Below are 14,174 nucleotides of genomic sequence, written 5' to 3' on the forward strand. Positions count from 1 at the left end.
AGTAAAAAAATGCAGAATATTTCCTGTGATGGGTAGGTTTAGGGGCAGTGTGTGTGTGAAGGCAGATGCACAGAGTCCACTGGGTCTTATTTGGTTAGATGGAGTGTGTGCCCTTCATGTCTCCTGAGCGATTAATCAGGTCTGGCTGAGGTAGGCGGCACACGTTTGGCATATTAAATAAATGATTTAACAGAAGTGCGTTTGTCACTCGTCTAATCTGGCCTGCTAGGGGAAGCGGCATTGGCGAGCCGCGTGTGTGTGTGTGTGTGTGTGTGTGTGTGTGTGTGTGTGAGGCATCTCTGATGCCATCTCAATCTGCTGGTGTGGTGTGGGGATTTGCATAATTACCTGTTTATTAGAGCATTGCATGCTGCTCTCCTCTGTGTCTCAATTAAAACACACACACACACACACACACACACACACACACACACACACGTGCATGCACGAGGGCCAAGCGTGTTTCTCTGCATACTAACACACTCTGTTCAAAGTGTTTAGATATCCAATTAAATCTATATTACTATCAAAGAGTTTGGGGTGGGTTAGATTTTTATGTTTTTGAAAGAGTCTCTCCTGCAAACCAGGGCTGCGATGCATTTATTTGATTTATCTGTAAAGCAGTGTAATATTCCTTCAGTGTAGATCATCTGTTCTCTGTGTGAATATATAGTAAAGTGTGATTTATTCCTGTGATCATCATCATCATTACTCTTCAGTGTCACATGAACCTTCACTAATCATTCTCATATCTGATGATCAACACACACTTATGATTATTATTATTATCAATGATTATCTATTTTCTCAATTACTTTTAACTTTAACTTTTAGTGGGTGGGATATATTCGGCAGCAAGTGAACATTTGGTCCTCAGAGTTGATGTGTGTGAAGCAGGAGAAATGGGCAAGCGTAAGGATTTGAGCGAGTTTGGCCAGATTGTGACGGCTAGACGACTGGGTCAGAGCATCTCCAAAACTGCAGCTCTTGTGGGCTGTTCCCGGTCTGCAGTGGTCAGTATCTATCAAAAGTGCTCCAAGAGGAACAGTGGAGAACCGGCCACAGGGTCATGGGCGGCCAAGGCTCATTGATGACCGTGGGGAGCGAAGGCTGGCCCGTGGGGTCCGATCAAACAGACGAGCTACTGGAGCTCAAACTGCTCCAGAAGTTAATGCTGGTTCTGATAGAAAGCTGTCAGAATACACAGAGCAGCTCAGTTTGAGGCGTCGACTCGGCCTCCAGATTCCCCAGATCTCAATCCAATCGAGCATCTGTGGGATGAGCTGAAGAAACAAGACAGATCCACCTCGCAACTTACAGGACTTAAAGGATCTGCTGCTAACATCTTGGTGCCAGATACCACAGCACACCTTCAGGGGTCTAGAGGAGTCCATCAGAGACGGGTCAGCACAATATAATGAAGGTGGTCATAATGTTATGCCTGGTTGATGTGTTTTTTTATATATATATATATAGTCAAATACACACACAATATACTGTCAAAATGATTGGCGAGGCACATAAACACACTGCAGAAAAAGCTTTTCTCACTTAGTATTATTGTCTTGTTTTGGGGAAAATAACTCAAATGAAGAGAGTTTTTGCTTAAAATAAGATAAATAATCTGCCAATGGGGTGAGAAAAATAATCTTGTTTTCTGTTTGAATTAAGATTATTTTTCTCACCCCATTGGCAGATTATTTATCTTATTTTAAGCAAAAACTCTTTTTTTTCCCAAAACAAGACGATTACTTTTGCCTGTCCGGTAATGTACGAATTTTTTAGATATTTGGACTTGGAAACAGGGCGAAAGAAAAGCATTTATTTTTTTATTTTTTTTGCAGTGCACAGTCAGTTCTTAAGTGAACGTAAACAGTTGAGAAAGAAAACACGTGTGTATCAGTGTATTAGATCCGTGCATTATCTCTTAAAGCGACAGTAGCCGAATTAGGAGATCATATTAAAATTACCTATATGGCAGTTTTTCCAACAGTGCAATTTACAGGACTTAAAGGATCTGCTGCTAACATCTTGGTGCCAGATACCACAGCACACCTTCTAGTGGAGTCCATCAGAGACAGGTCAGGGCTGTTTTGGGAGCAAAATGGGGACCAGTGTTGGGTGTAATTAGTTACTGTATGTTAATTACTTCTCCTTCAAAAAGTAAAGTAAGGGATTACTCTTATTTTTTCTGTAATCAATTACAGTTACTTCACAAGTATTTGAACCAAATACTAAATATAATTATACATAATACAATAGTGGAATTCATTTTAAAAATGCATGTTTTTATGTCTCCTCACATTTGTAATACGTTGGTCAGTTAATACGAGTAATTTATGCCGTTTTATATTATTTATTTGAACAAATTAAGAGCCGTTTCATGTCTAACATTGAATTGCTTAACTTGAGGTTGATATACGATTTAGAAAGTAATTAAAACGTAATTAGTAATAAGTAATAAAATACTTTTTGGAGAGAGTAATTTGTACAGTAATCCAATTACACTATTGAAGATGTAATTAGTAACTAGTAATGAATTACTTTTTTAATTAATAGTAACTTAGCCAACACTTCACTCTAAAAAATTCTGAGTAAAAAACAACCAAATGTTGGGTCAAATATGGACTAACCCAGCAGTTGGGTTGTCTTAAGCAAATATTTAACCCAACCGCAGGATTAAAACAACCCAATCGCTGGGTTTAAACAACCCAATTGCTGGGTTAGTCCATATTTGACCCAACATTGGGTTAAAACAACCCAGCATTTTTTAGAGTGTGATGGGGACCAACACAATACAGGAAGGTGGTCATAATGTTATGCCTGATTGGTTGTATATATATATATATATAGTACAATAAATGTATTCTGTACTAACATTGTTACAAGTTTTATTCAATATTCAAAAAATATCAAACTACTGTAAATGTAAAGCAAGATTTATAAACTGACATCTCAAGCGTACGGTAGAGTTTAAAATCGTTTAGTTAAATTATTATTATTATTATTATTATTATTATAATTATTATAATTATTATTATTATTATTATTATTATTATTATTATTATTATTATTATTATTATTTAACAAAAAACAGCCTGAGGTCATTTTTCATATGTTCAATAATAATATTTTTTTTTCATTGTCTCCTTCTAAGGGTGAGAGTTAAAGAGTTAAGCGAATGAAAACACGTGTGTATCAGTGTATTGGATCCGTGCGTTCGCTCTTAAAGCGACAGTAGCCGAATTAGGAGATCGTATTCAAACAGTTTTCCCAATGGATGCCAAAACTGCGGCCAGTGAAAATGATGAGCAACAATACGAACTGTGTGAAAAGCGTCTGGACTGTCTGCGGTTCTTTCTTCAGTGTTTGAGCGCCCGAGGCGATCTCCCTCTTCTTCCTCTCCTCTATTCCCCCGATCTCTCCATCTGTGAGCGTGAGGCAGGTTTAGCGCCGGACTGGTTTAGATGGACCTGCGCTTCAGAGCGGCCATGACACCGGGGTTCTGTGAGAGCTGCAGCCGATGCATAATTTATCTTCTTCATCATTCTGAGCTTGACATAAGAGACAGACCGTCAGTCTTTCTGGGGTCCTGAGCCAGAGGTTTTTACCTCTCTACGCTTGTAAGAGAATAATGTATGAACACTGTCACTATTGAGAGATCTGACCGCATAAAAGACCAGCGCTTTCCTCTTCTGCGCACCACACACACTCATGCTAAACATACACACCAAATCATAATTTACCCTCTTTATAGGATCTGTGGATGAGTGTGACCGCCGAATACTGCTACAGTGTGTTGCTCTTAATGTTTATGTCAACAATGAATCAAATGTGTGTGTGTGTGTGTGTGTGTGTGTGTGTGTGTGTGTGTGTGTGTGTGTGTGTGTGTGTGTGTGTGTGTGTGTGTGTGTGTGTGTGTGTGTGTGTGTGTGTGTGTGTGTGTGTGTGTGTGTGTTTGATGTTCTCTGCTGAGACCTGAGACTTGGAGATGCAGCTGTCAGTCCAGTTGAGTTTCTGAGCTACACACACACACACACACACACACACACACACACACACACACACACACACACACACACACACACACAGCTCTGGACTCTCAGCAGCAGCTTGAGCTCAGTCATTAAGAAGACTAGTAACTCTCCTTCATTCATTAGTGCTTAAACCTCTATTAAGTATCTCACTAAAAATACATAATTTACTTCAGTCTCGTTCTCCAGCACAAACATCTAAACATTCTTAAATCAACACATTTACTGGAGAAGAGAAATCACTGAAGATATTAATCACTGGATATTAGCCTTGATTAATGAGTCAGAAAAGAAATACTGTTTCCCTTTGAATTAAGTTTATTTTTCTAATCTCCACTTGATTGGCTGTGTTAAAGCAGGTGAGCGGCGCTGCAGTGTGTGTGTGTGTGTGTGTGTGTGTGTGTGTGTGTGTGTGTGTGTGTGTGTGTGTCACTACCATGTAATATTAATGAGCACACAGAGACTTTGTCTTTCAGGTTTTATATTATGCTGGTTGTAGGAGAATTCAGCAGCACACACACACACACACACACACACACATCAGATGAAGAATGGTGGGTTTCCAGAAATGACTGTCAGCATCTCTTGACAGCTGAAGTTTGTGATACGGGATGTGTGTGCAGTTTTTCCCTCTTTTTGGCAGAATATTCAGACTTCAGCATAAAGTTTTCTCTTGTTTTTTTTTTCTTTCTTTCTTTCTTTCTTTTTTGCTGAAACTTCTCCAATAAGTTTTTGTAGCACATTAGTTTTTTTCCTGGAAATTTGCAGTTAAAGATATTCTGGGACTGAAGCACCAGGTGCACGTTGGGTAGTTTAACTTTGAGCTCGGCGCGTTCGCTGTGTGTCATTATGAGGGAGTTTCTGTAGGAGAGAGAGAGAGAGAGAGAGAGAGAGAGAGAGAGAGAGAGAGAGAGAGAGAGAGAGAGAGAGAGGAGAGAGAGAGAGAGAGAGAGAGAGAGAGAGAGAGAGAGAGAGAGAGAGAGAGAGGAGAGGGAAGCGCCTGCTGTTATTGCTTTAATATTAGTGTTCTCAGTTATAGTCTGATCTGGCCAATATTACAAGAGGATAATACCAGGGCTTATTTTACACTGCAAAAAATGTTCCAGCACAAATATGTTCACCGATCAGGCATAACATCCTAATATTGTGCTGACCCGTCTCTGATGGACTCCTCTAGACCCCTGAAGGTGTGCTGTGGTATCTGACACCAAGATGTGAGCAGCAGATCCTTTAAGTCCTGTAAGTTGCGAGGTTGATCGGACTTGTTTGTTCCGCTCATCCCACAGATGCTCGATTGGATTGAGATCTGGGGAATCTGGAGGCCGAGTCGACGCCTCAAACTGGTTGTTGTGCTCCTCAAACCATTCCTGAAGCGTTTGTGCTTTGTGTCAGGAGCATTATCCTGCTGGAAGAGCCACAGCCACCAGAATACCGTTTCCATCAAAGGCTGAACATGGTCTCAGCAATGCTTAGGTAGGTGGAGCGTGTCAAAGTAACATCCACATGGATGGAGGACCCAAGGTTTCCCAGCAGAACATTGGCCAAAGCATCACACTGCCTCCGCCGGCTCGCCTTCTTCCCATAGTGCATCCTGGGGCCATGTGTTCCCCAGGTAAGACACACACACACACACACACCCGGCCATCCACGTGATGTAGAAGAACACGTGATTCCTCAGACCAGGCCACCTTCTTCCATTGCTCCGTGGTCCAGTTCTGATGCCGGTTCTGCGTGTGTTTTAACGTGTGCTGCCGGTTCTGCGTGTGTTTTAACATGTGCTGCCGGTTATATGTGTGTTTTAACATGTGCTGCCGGTTCTGTGTGTGTTTTAACGTGTGCTGCCGGTTCTGTGTGTGTTTTAACGTGTGCTGCCGGTTCTGTGTGTGTTTTAACGTGTGCTGCCAGTTCTGTGTGTGCTTTAACATGTGCTGCCGGTTCTGCGTGTGTTTTAACATGTGCTGCCGGTTCTGTGTGTGTTTTAACATGTGCTGCCGGTTCTGTGTGTGCTTTAACATGTGCTGCCGGTTCTGCGTGTGTTTTAACATGTGCTGCCGGTTCTGCGTGTGTTTTAACATGTGCTGCCGGTTCTGCGTGTGTTTTAACATGTGCTGCCGGTTCTGCGTGTGTTTTAACGTGTGCTGCCGGTTCTGCGTGTGTTTTAACATGTGCTGCCGGTTCTGCGTGTGTTTTAACGTGTGCTGCCGGTTCTGCGTGTGTTTTAACATGTGCTGCCGGTTCTGCGTGTGTTTTAACATGTGCTGCCGGTTCTGCTTGTGTTGTAACATGTGCTGCCGGTTCTGCGTGTGCTTTAACATGTGCTGCCGGTTCTGCGTGTGTTTTAACGGTTCTGCGTGTGTTTTAACATGTGTTGCCGGTTCTGTGTGTGTTTTAACATGTGCTGCCGGTTCTGCGTGTGTTTTAACATGTGCTGCCGGTTCTGTGTGTGTTTTAACATGTGCTGCCGGTTCTGCGTGTGTTTTAACATGTGCTGCCGGTTCTGCGTGTGTTTTAACATGTGCTGCCGGTTCTGCGTGTGTTTTAACATGTGCTGCCGGTTCTTCGTGTGTTTTAACATGTGCTGCCGGTTCTGCGTGTGTTTTAACATGTGCTGTCGGTTCTGCTTGTGTTGTAACATGTGCTGCCGGTTCTGCGTGTGCTTTAACATGTGCTGCCGGTTCTGCGTGTGTTTTAACGGTTCTGCGTGTGTTTTAACATGTGCTGCCGGCTCTGTGTGTGTTTTAACATGTGCTGCCGGTTCTGCGTGTGTTTTAACATGTGCTGCCAGTTCTGCTTGTGTTTTAACATGTGCTGCCGGTTCTGCGTGTGTTTTAACATGTGCTGCCGGTTCTGCGTGTGTTTTAACATGTGCTGCCGGTTCTGCGTGTGTTTTAACATGTGCTGCCGGTTCTGCTTGTGTTGTAACATGTGCTGCCGGTTCTGCGTGTGCTTACCATGTGCTGCCGGTTCTACGTGTGTTTTAACGGTTCTACGTGTGTTTTAACGTGTGCTGCCGGTTCTGCGTGTGTTTTAACATGTGCTGCCGGTTCTGTGTGTGTTTTAACATGTGCTGCCGGTTCTGCGTGTGTTTTAACATGTGTTGCCGGTTCTGCGTGTGTTTTAACATGTGCTGCCGGTTCTGCGTGTGTTTTAACATGTGTTGCCGGTTCTGTGTGTGTTTTAACATGTGCTGCCGGTTCTGCGTGTGTTTTAACATGTGCTGCCGGTTCTGTGTGTGTTTTAACATGTGCTGCCGGTTCTGCGTGTGTTTTAACATGTGCTGCCGGTTCTGCGTGTGTTTTAACATGTGCTGCCGGTTCTGCGTGTGTTTTAACATGTGCTGCCGGTTCTGCGTGTGTTTTAACATGTGCTGCCGGTTCTGTGTGTGTTTTAACATGTGCTGCCGGTTCTGCGTGTGTTTTAACATGTGCTGCCGGTTCTGCGTGTGTTTTAACATGTGCTGCCGGTTCTGCGTGTGTTTTAACATGTGCTGCCGGTTCTGCGTGTGTTTTAACATGTGCTGCCGGTTCTGTGTGTGTTTTAACATGTGCTGCCGGTTCTGCGTGTGTTTTAACATGTGCTGCCGGTTCTGCGTGTGTTTTAACATGTGCTGCCGGTTCTGCGTGTGTTTTAACATGTGCTGCCGGTTCTGCGTGTGTTTTAACATGTGCTGCCGGTTCTGCGTGTGTTCTGACGGCTTTATAAACCCACTCAGCAGATGTCCTGCTTTCCCATTGTCCCCTGAGGCTCGTGGGCAGGCGGTGTGGGAGCGAGGGAAGACATTTGAGCCTTCGAGACGCTGAGAAATTATCATCATTACTCCAGTCTTCAGTCACACGATCCTTCACTAATCATTCTCATATCTGATGATCAACACACATTTATGATTATTATCAGTTTTGGAAAAAAAAATGTTCATTACTGCTTTTCTGGAGTTATGAGCAGAAGAGACTCTTTCAGAAACATTAATTAATCCAAATTTTTAGGTGTTTGAACTGAAGTGTTTAGAAGAGTTCTCTGTGTGTGTGTGTGTGTGTGTGTGTGTGTGTGTGTGTGTGTGTGTGTGTGTGTGTGTGTGTGTGTGTGTGTGTGTGTGTGTGTGTGTGTGTGTGTGTGTGTGTGTGTAAGAGCGGATCGTTCCTCCAGCTGCTCGCATTAACAGCCACTTTTAATCATTTGTCAAAAGTCGTTTTCTTTTTAGAGTCAGGAATTGATTAAACACAATATTAATTCAGATTAATTGGTTCCATAATGGAATGGCTCCCATCCGTGTTAAACCGAACACAATGAAGGTCTGATTTTGTGTGTGTGTGTGTATGTGTGCGTGTGTGTAATGGGTGGGTTTAGGGGCAGTGTAGGGGGATAGAATGTACAGTTTGTACAGTGTAAAATGCATTAAGCCTATGGAAAGTCCCCACAATTCACAAAAACCTAACGCATGTGTGTGTGTGTGTGTGTTGTCTGTGCAGGGCCGATGCAGGAGACCGTCATTGACTTTTGGAGGATGGTGTGGCAGGAGAACACGGCAACCATCGTCATGGTGACCAACCTGGTGGAGGTTGGCAGGGTGAGTGTGAGATTGTGATCTCGTGATGACCGCGCGTGTGTGTGTGTGTGTGTGTGTGTGTGTGTGTGTGTGTGTGTGTGTGTGTGTGTGTGTGAGCCTGTTTATGTGGTTTATGAGGACACAAATTTGTATAACTACATGGGTATTACACTGGTATTACACTATAAAGGTGGTTTATGAGGACATATCAAATGTCCTCATAATTCAAATGGCCTTAAAAACATAATAAATGATGTTTTTTTGAGAAAGTAAAAATGCAGAATGTTTCCTGTGATGGGTAGGTTTAGGGGCAGTGTAAGGGGATAGAAAATACGGTTTGTACAGTATAAAAACCATTACGCCTATGGAGAGTCCCTGTAAACCACATAGACCAACAGTGTGTGTGTGTGTGTGTGTGTGTGTGTGTGTGTGTGTGTGTGTGTGTGTGTGTGTGTGTGTGTGTGTGTGTGTGTGTGTGTGTGTGTGTGTGTGTGAGAGAGAGAGAGAGATCGACTCCCTCAGGATCACTTGCTGAGTAAATGATGCATTCTGGGTTTCATCAATGGAGCTCATTATCAGCCACTCAATCCTTCCATCCATCCCTTTGTCTATCCTTCCATCCATCCTTCCATCTAGTCATTCATCTATCCATCCATCCATCCATCCATCCATTCGCCTATTCATCTATCTATTAAATAATAAATAATTTATGTAATGCTGTCAATGAGAGAGAGAGAGAGAGAGAGAGAGAGAGAGAGAGAAAGTTTGCAACCTGATTGGCCAAATTGTTAGGTGGGAGCCAAAACACTGTTTGTCCTTCCATCCCAAAATTGAACATCAGCCATTAATTTTCCCAAATAACATGGCATGTGATCCACTGTGTCTACACTATACTGCTGACAGTATAGGGACGCTAATCTCCACAATACCTTTCTCTAAGAAGCTTAAAGTGTTCTGTCAGGTGCATCATACACTATATTGCCAAATGTATTGGGCCGCTCCTCCAAATGACTGACTTTAGGTGTTCAATCTCTTTTAGTGAGAGAATGGGTCGCTCTCAGGAGCTCAGTGAACTCAAGCGTGGGGCCGTGATAGGCTGACACCTGTGCAATAAGTCCATTACAGACATTTCCTCACTACTAAATATTCCACGCTCAACTGTTAGTGGGATTAGAACAAAGTGGAAGCCATTGGGAACAACAGCAACTCAGCCACGAAGTGTTAAATCCCAGAGCGGGGTCAGCGCATGCTGAGGGTCACAGTGCGCAGAAATCACCAACTTTCTGCAGAGTCAACAGCTCCAGACCTCCAGACTTCTGTGGCCTTCAGATGAGCTCAAGAACAGCGGAGAGAGCTTCATGGAATGGGTTTCCATGGCCGAGCAGCTCATCCAAGCCTTACATCACCAAGAGCAATGCGAAGCGTGGGATGCAGTGGAGTAAAGCAGCCGCCACTGGACTCTAGAGCAGTGAGACGTGTTCTCTGAGCGACCAATCACGCTTCAGTCTGACAATCCCATGGACGAGTCTGGGTTTGGCCATCGCCAGGAGAACGGGACTCGCCTGACTGCATTGTGCCAAGTGTAAAGTTTGGTGGAGGGGAGATTATGTGGGGGGGTTGTTTTTCAGGGGTTGGCCCCTTAGTTCCAGCGAAAGGAACTCTTAATGCGTCACCAAGACATTTTGGACAATTTCATGCTCCCAGGTTTGTGGGATCAGTTTGTGGACGGCCCCTTCCTGTCCCAGCATGACTGCTCTCCAGTGCACAAAGCGTCGCTCCATAAAGACATGGATGAGGAGTTTGGTGTGGAGGAACTTTAAGGGTTAAAAATGCATCCATCCATCCATCCATCCATCCATCCATCCATCCATTTGTTTGGATAGAATGCTTTGTTAAACCAGCATCCCAAGCCTCTGATAGAGCTCCATGTTTTATTCCCTATATTTGAGTGTAATAATCCTGGGAGTAACACCAGCACACGCAGCACACGCAGCACACGCAGCACAGAATCCGTCCTCACTGCTGAAATATGATGGTTTCCGTCATAATCCCAGAGGAGCGGCAGCGTCTCAGCGGGAGACTCAGGAGTCTCCAATCACACTCACTCGCTAATGATGGCGGAGCAAAGTGAATTTGGGCACTCCGAGTGTCTCAGAAGTGTCACGATTCCCATTCTCTCTCTCTCTCTCTCTCTCTCTCTCTCTCTCTCTCTCTCTCTCTCTCTCTCTCTCTCTCTCTCTCTCTCTCTCTCTCTATTGCAGAGTGAGTTTTGTAATAATCACGTCGAGCTTATGTTTATTCGTGCGCTGTTAGATGTGAAAGTGTGTGAGAGTTATTGTGTGTGTGTTTTTCTGCTGGCTTCTGTGAGTAATGGAGTAATGGACGGGTGTGTGTGTGTGTGTGTGTGTGTGTGTGTGTGTGTGTGTGTGTGTGTGTGTGTGTGTGTGTGTGTGTGTGTGTTTTTCTGCTGGCTTCTGTGAGTAATGGAGTAATGGACGGGTGTGTGTGTGTGTGTGTGTGTAATGTGTGAATTTTTACAGCACTTTATTACACAGTGAAAGACAATATATAGAGTCATTATTGAGCTTATTAATTATGTAAAGTACAGTAATTATGAAATGAGTTATAATGTACTTTAATATAACCTGTGATGTCGTCATCCAGTGTTTGGAGATGATCATTCTTCAGAACTGCTGTCATATATACTATTCCATTTCTATTCTTTTGTTATTCTATTTTATTTTGTGTTGTTATTTTTTATTTTATTTTTATTTCATTTTGTTATTTTATTTAGTTTAGTTCCCTTTCAGTCGGTCACTACGACGTACGTTACATACGTAACCGTTTTATTTTGTGGTGTTTTATTTGTTTTATTATATTTTATTTATTTTAATTTTGGTTTTGATTATATTTTATTTTATTTAATGTTAATTTATTTTGTGGTGTTTAATTTATTCCTTTTTTATTTTGTGTTATTTTTTATTCTATTTTATTTTATGTTGTGTTGTGTTAATATATTTTTATTATTTATTTATTCTATTTTATTTTATTATTTTATTATTTTTTTAAATTCTATTAGTTTTATTTTTTATTTTAATAATTTTTTTAAATTCTATTAGTTTTATTTTATTATTTTATTAATTCTTTTAAATTCTATTAGTTTTATTTGATTATTTTTTACTTAAAAAACATTTTCTTTTATATATTTAATTGTTTTAATGAGGCACCAAACAGTCACTGTCTTAAATATCTAGTATCTAGTAATGTAGCATTTTAGTCGTATATATAAGATAAGGAGCCCACGTGACTTAAAGGTGTACATGTCTACCTGTGTTGAATCGGACGGCTCCATCCCATGATATTTTAGAGCTGTTGAATGAATGTGAATTTCTCGCACACGTTACCTGTGGTTACCCTGGTCTTACCTGCGTTGCTATGGTTACATGATGAGTGAAAACTGGGTTTGATGGAAATAGTAAGTTTGACAAAAAGGTTTGAGTGTGTAACTCTGTGGAGGGTATGATGAGTTTAACAAGAAGGTTCCTGAGGAAAAATCAGGGAATAGTGATTAAAGAGGGATGTTATGAAAGAAATAAAGGAGAGGTGTTCTAATTAAGATGGTACAGTACAGCCAAACGTTTGGACACATTACTACCTGTTTTTGACAGAAGTTTCTTCTGCTCATCAAGCCTGCATTTATTTGATCAAATCTTCTTCTTTCAAAAACATTACGAATAGTAATGAGTCCAAACGTTTGGCTGTACTGTATGTAGGCTGTAAACTGAAGGATGATTTATTTTTATTTCAGACCGTATTTTTTTTTCCTCATGCATATCTAAAGCACAATGAATTGCCATTGGGTATGAAACGTGCTATCCAAATAAACCTGCCTGGCCTACAGGTGTAAGGGCTAACCCGAGCAGAAGAGCTGCTTTAGTTTCAGAAGTGGAATCCGTCGGAGCAGATGAGAGTCCATCATTCTCTCATCATCCGGAGGCATTGATCCACAGAGTTCTGGATCAATAATATTAATCAGCTCAGCTTTAGCCTGATCAGGTGACACTGACACCACATAGTTTTCTATTTATTATGCAGCCGGACTGGAACCTGAGCTCTGATTATGGTCTGTGTTCGTGTCTGAGGTGAGATGATCCGGTTGTGAGCCGGACTGGAACCTGAGCTCTGATTATGGTCTGTGTTCGTGTCTGAGGTGAGATGATCCGGTTGCGAGCCGGACTCGAACCTGAGCTCTGATTATGGTCTGTGTTCGTGTCTCAGGTGAGATGATAGGGTTGCGAGCCGGACTCGAACCTGAGCTCTGATTATGGTCTGTGTTCGTGCCTCAGGTGAGATGATCCGGTTGCGAGCCGGACTCGAACCTGAGCTCTGATTATGGTCTGTGTTCGTGTCTCAGGTGAGATGATTGGGTTGCGAGCCGGACTCGAACCTGAGCTCTGATTATGGTCTGTGTTCGTGCCTCAGGTGAGATGATCCGGTTGCGAGCCGGACTCGAACCTGAGCTCTGATTATGGTCTGTGTTCGTGTCTCAGGTGAGATAATTGGGTTGCGAGCCGGACTCGAACCTGAGCTCTGATTATGGTCTGTGTTCGTGCCTCAGGTGAGATGATTGGGTTGCGAGCCGGACTCGAACCTGAGCTCTGATTATGGTCTGTGTTCGTGCCTCAGGTGAGATGATTGGGTTGCGAGCCGGACTCGAACCTGAGCTCTGATTATGGTCTGTGTTAGTGCCTCAGGTGAGATGATCCGGTTGCGAGCCGGACTCGAACCTGAGCTCTGATTATGGTCTGTGTTCGTGTCTCAGTGAGATGATCCGGTTGCGAGCCGGACTCGAACCTGAGCTCTGATTATGGTCTGTGTTCGTGTCTCAGGTGAGATGATCCGGTTGCGAGCCAGACTTGAACCTGAGCTCTGATTATGGTCTGTGTTCGTGTCTGAGGTGAGATGATCCGGTTGCGAGCCGGACTCGAACCTGAGCTCTGGTTATGGTCTGTGTTCGTGTCTCAGGTGAGATGATCCGGTTGCGAGCTGGACTCGAACCTGAGCTCTGATTATGGTCTGTGTTCGTGTCTCAGGTGAGATGATCCGGTTGCAAGCCGGACTCGAACCTGAGCTCTGATTATGGTCTGTGTTCGTGTCTCAGGTGAGATGATCCGGTTGCGAGCCGGACTCGAACCTGAGCTCTGATTATGGTCTGTGTTCGTGTCTCAGGTGAGATGATCGGGTTGCGAGCCGGACTCGAACCTGAGCTCTGATTATGGTCTGTGTTCGTGCCTCAGGTGAGATGATCCGGTTGCGAGCCGGACTCGAACCTGAGCTCTGATTATGGTCTGTGTTCGTGTCTCAGGTGAGATAATTGGGTTGCGAGCCGGACTCGAACCTGAGCTCTGATTATGGTCTGTGTTAGTGCCTCAGGTGAGATGATTGGGTTGCGAGCCGGACTCGAACCTGAGCTCTGATTATGGTCTGTGTTCGTGCCTCAGGTGAGATGATTGGGTTGCGAGCCGGACTCGAACCTGAGCTCTGATTATGGTCTGTGTTAGTGCCTCAGGTGAGATGATCCGGTTGCAAGCCGGACT

General features: G+C 43.3%; 1 protein-coding gene across 3 annotated transcripts in view; it reads left to right on the forward strand.

Annotated features, from left to right (window-relative positions):
* Positions 1–14,174, forward strand: part of LOC137089340 (receptor-type tyrosine-protein phosphatase mu-like) — a 255,243-nt gene that overhangs the window by 212,578 nt on the left and 28,491 nt on the right. For all 3 annotated transcript variants that reach the window (XM_067452908.1, XM_067452910.1, XM_067452909.1), the window contains one exon: positions 8,501–8,598. In XM_067452908.1, the coding sequence (XP_067309009.1) occupies positions 8,501–8,598 (98 nt within the window). The remainder of the gene's footprint in view (positions 1–8,500; positions 8,599–14,174) is intronic.

The sequence above is a fragment of the Pseudorasbora parva genome, chromosome 9, assembly GCF_024679245.1.
Source record: "Pseudorasbora parva isolate DD20220531a chromosome 9, ASM2467924v1, whole genome shotgun sequence".
Lineage (NCBI taxonomy): Eukaryota > Metazoa > Chordata > Actinopteri > Cypriniformes > Gobionidae > Pseudorasbora > Pseudorasbora parva.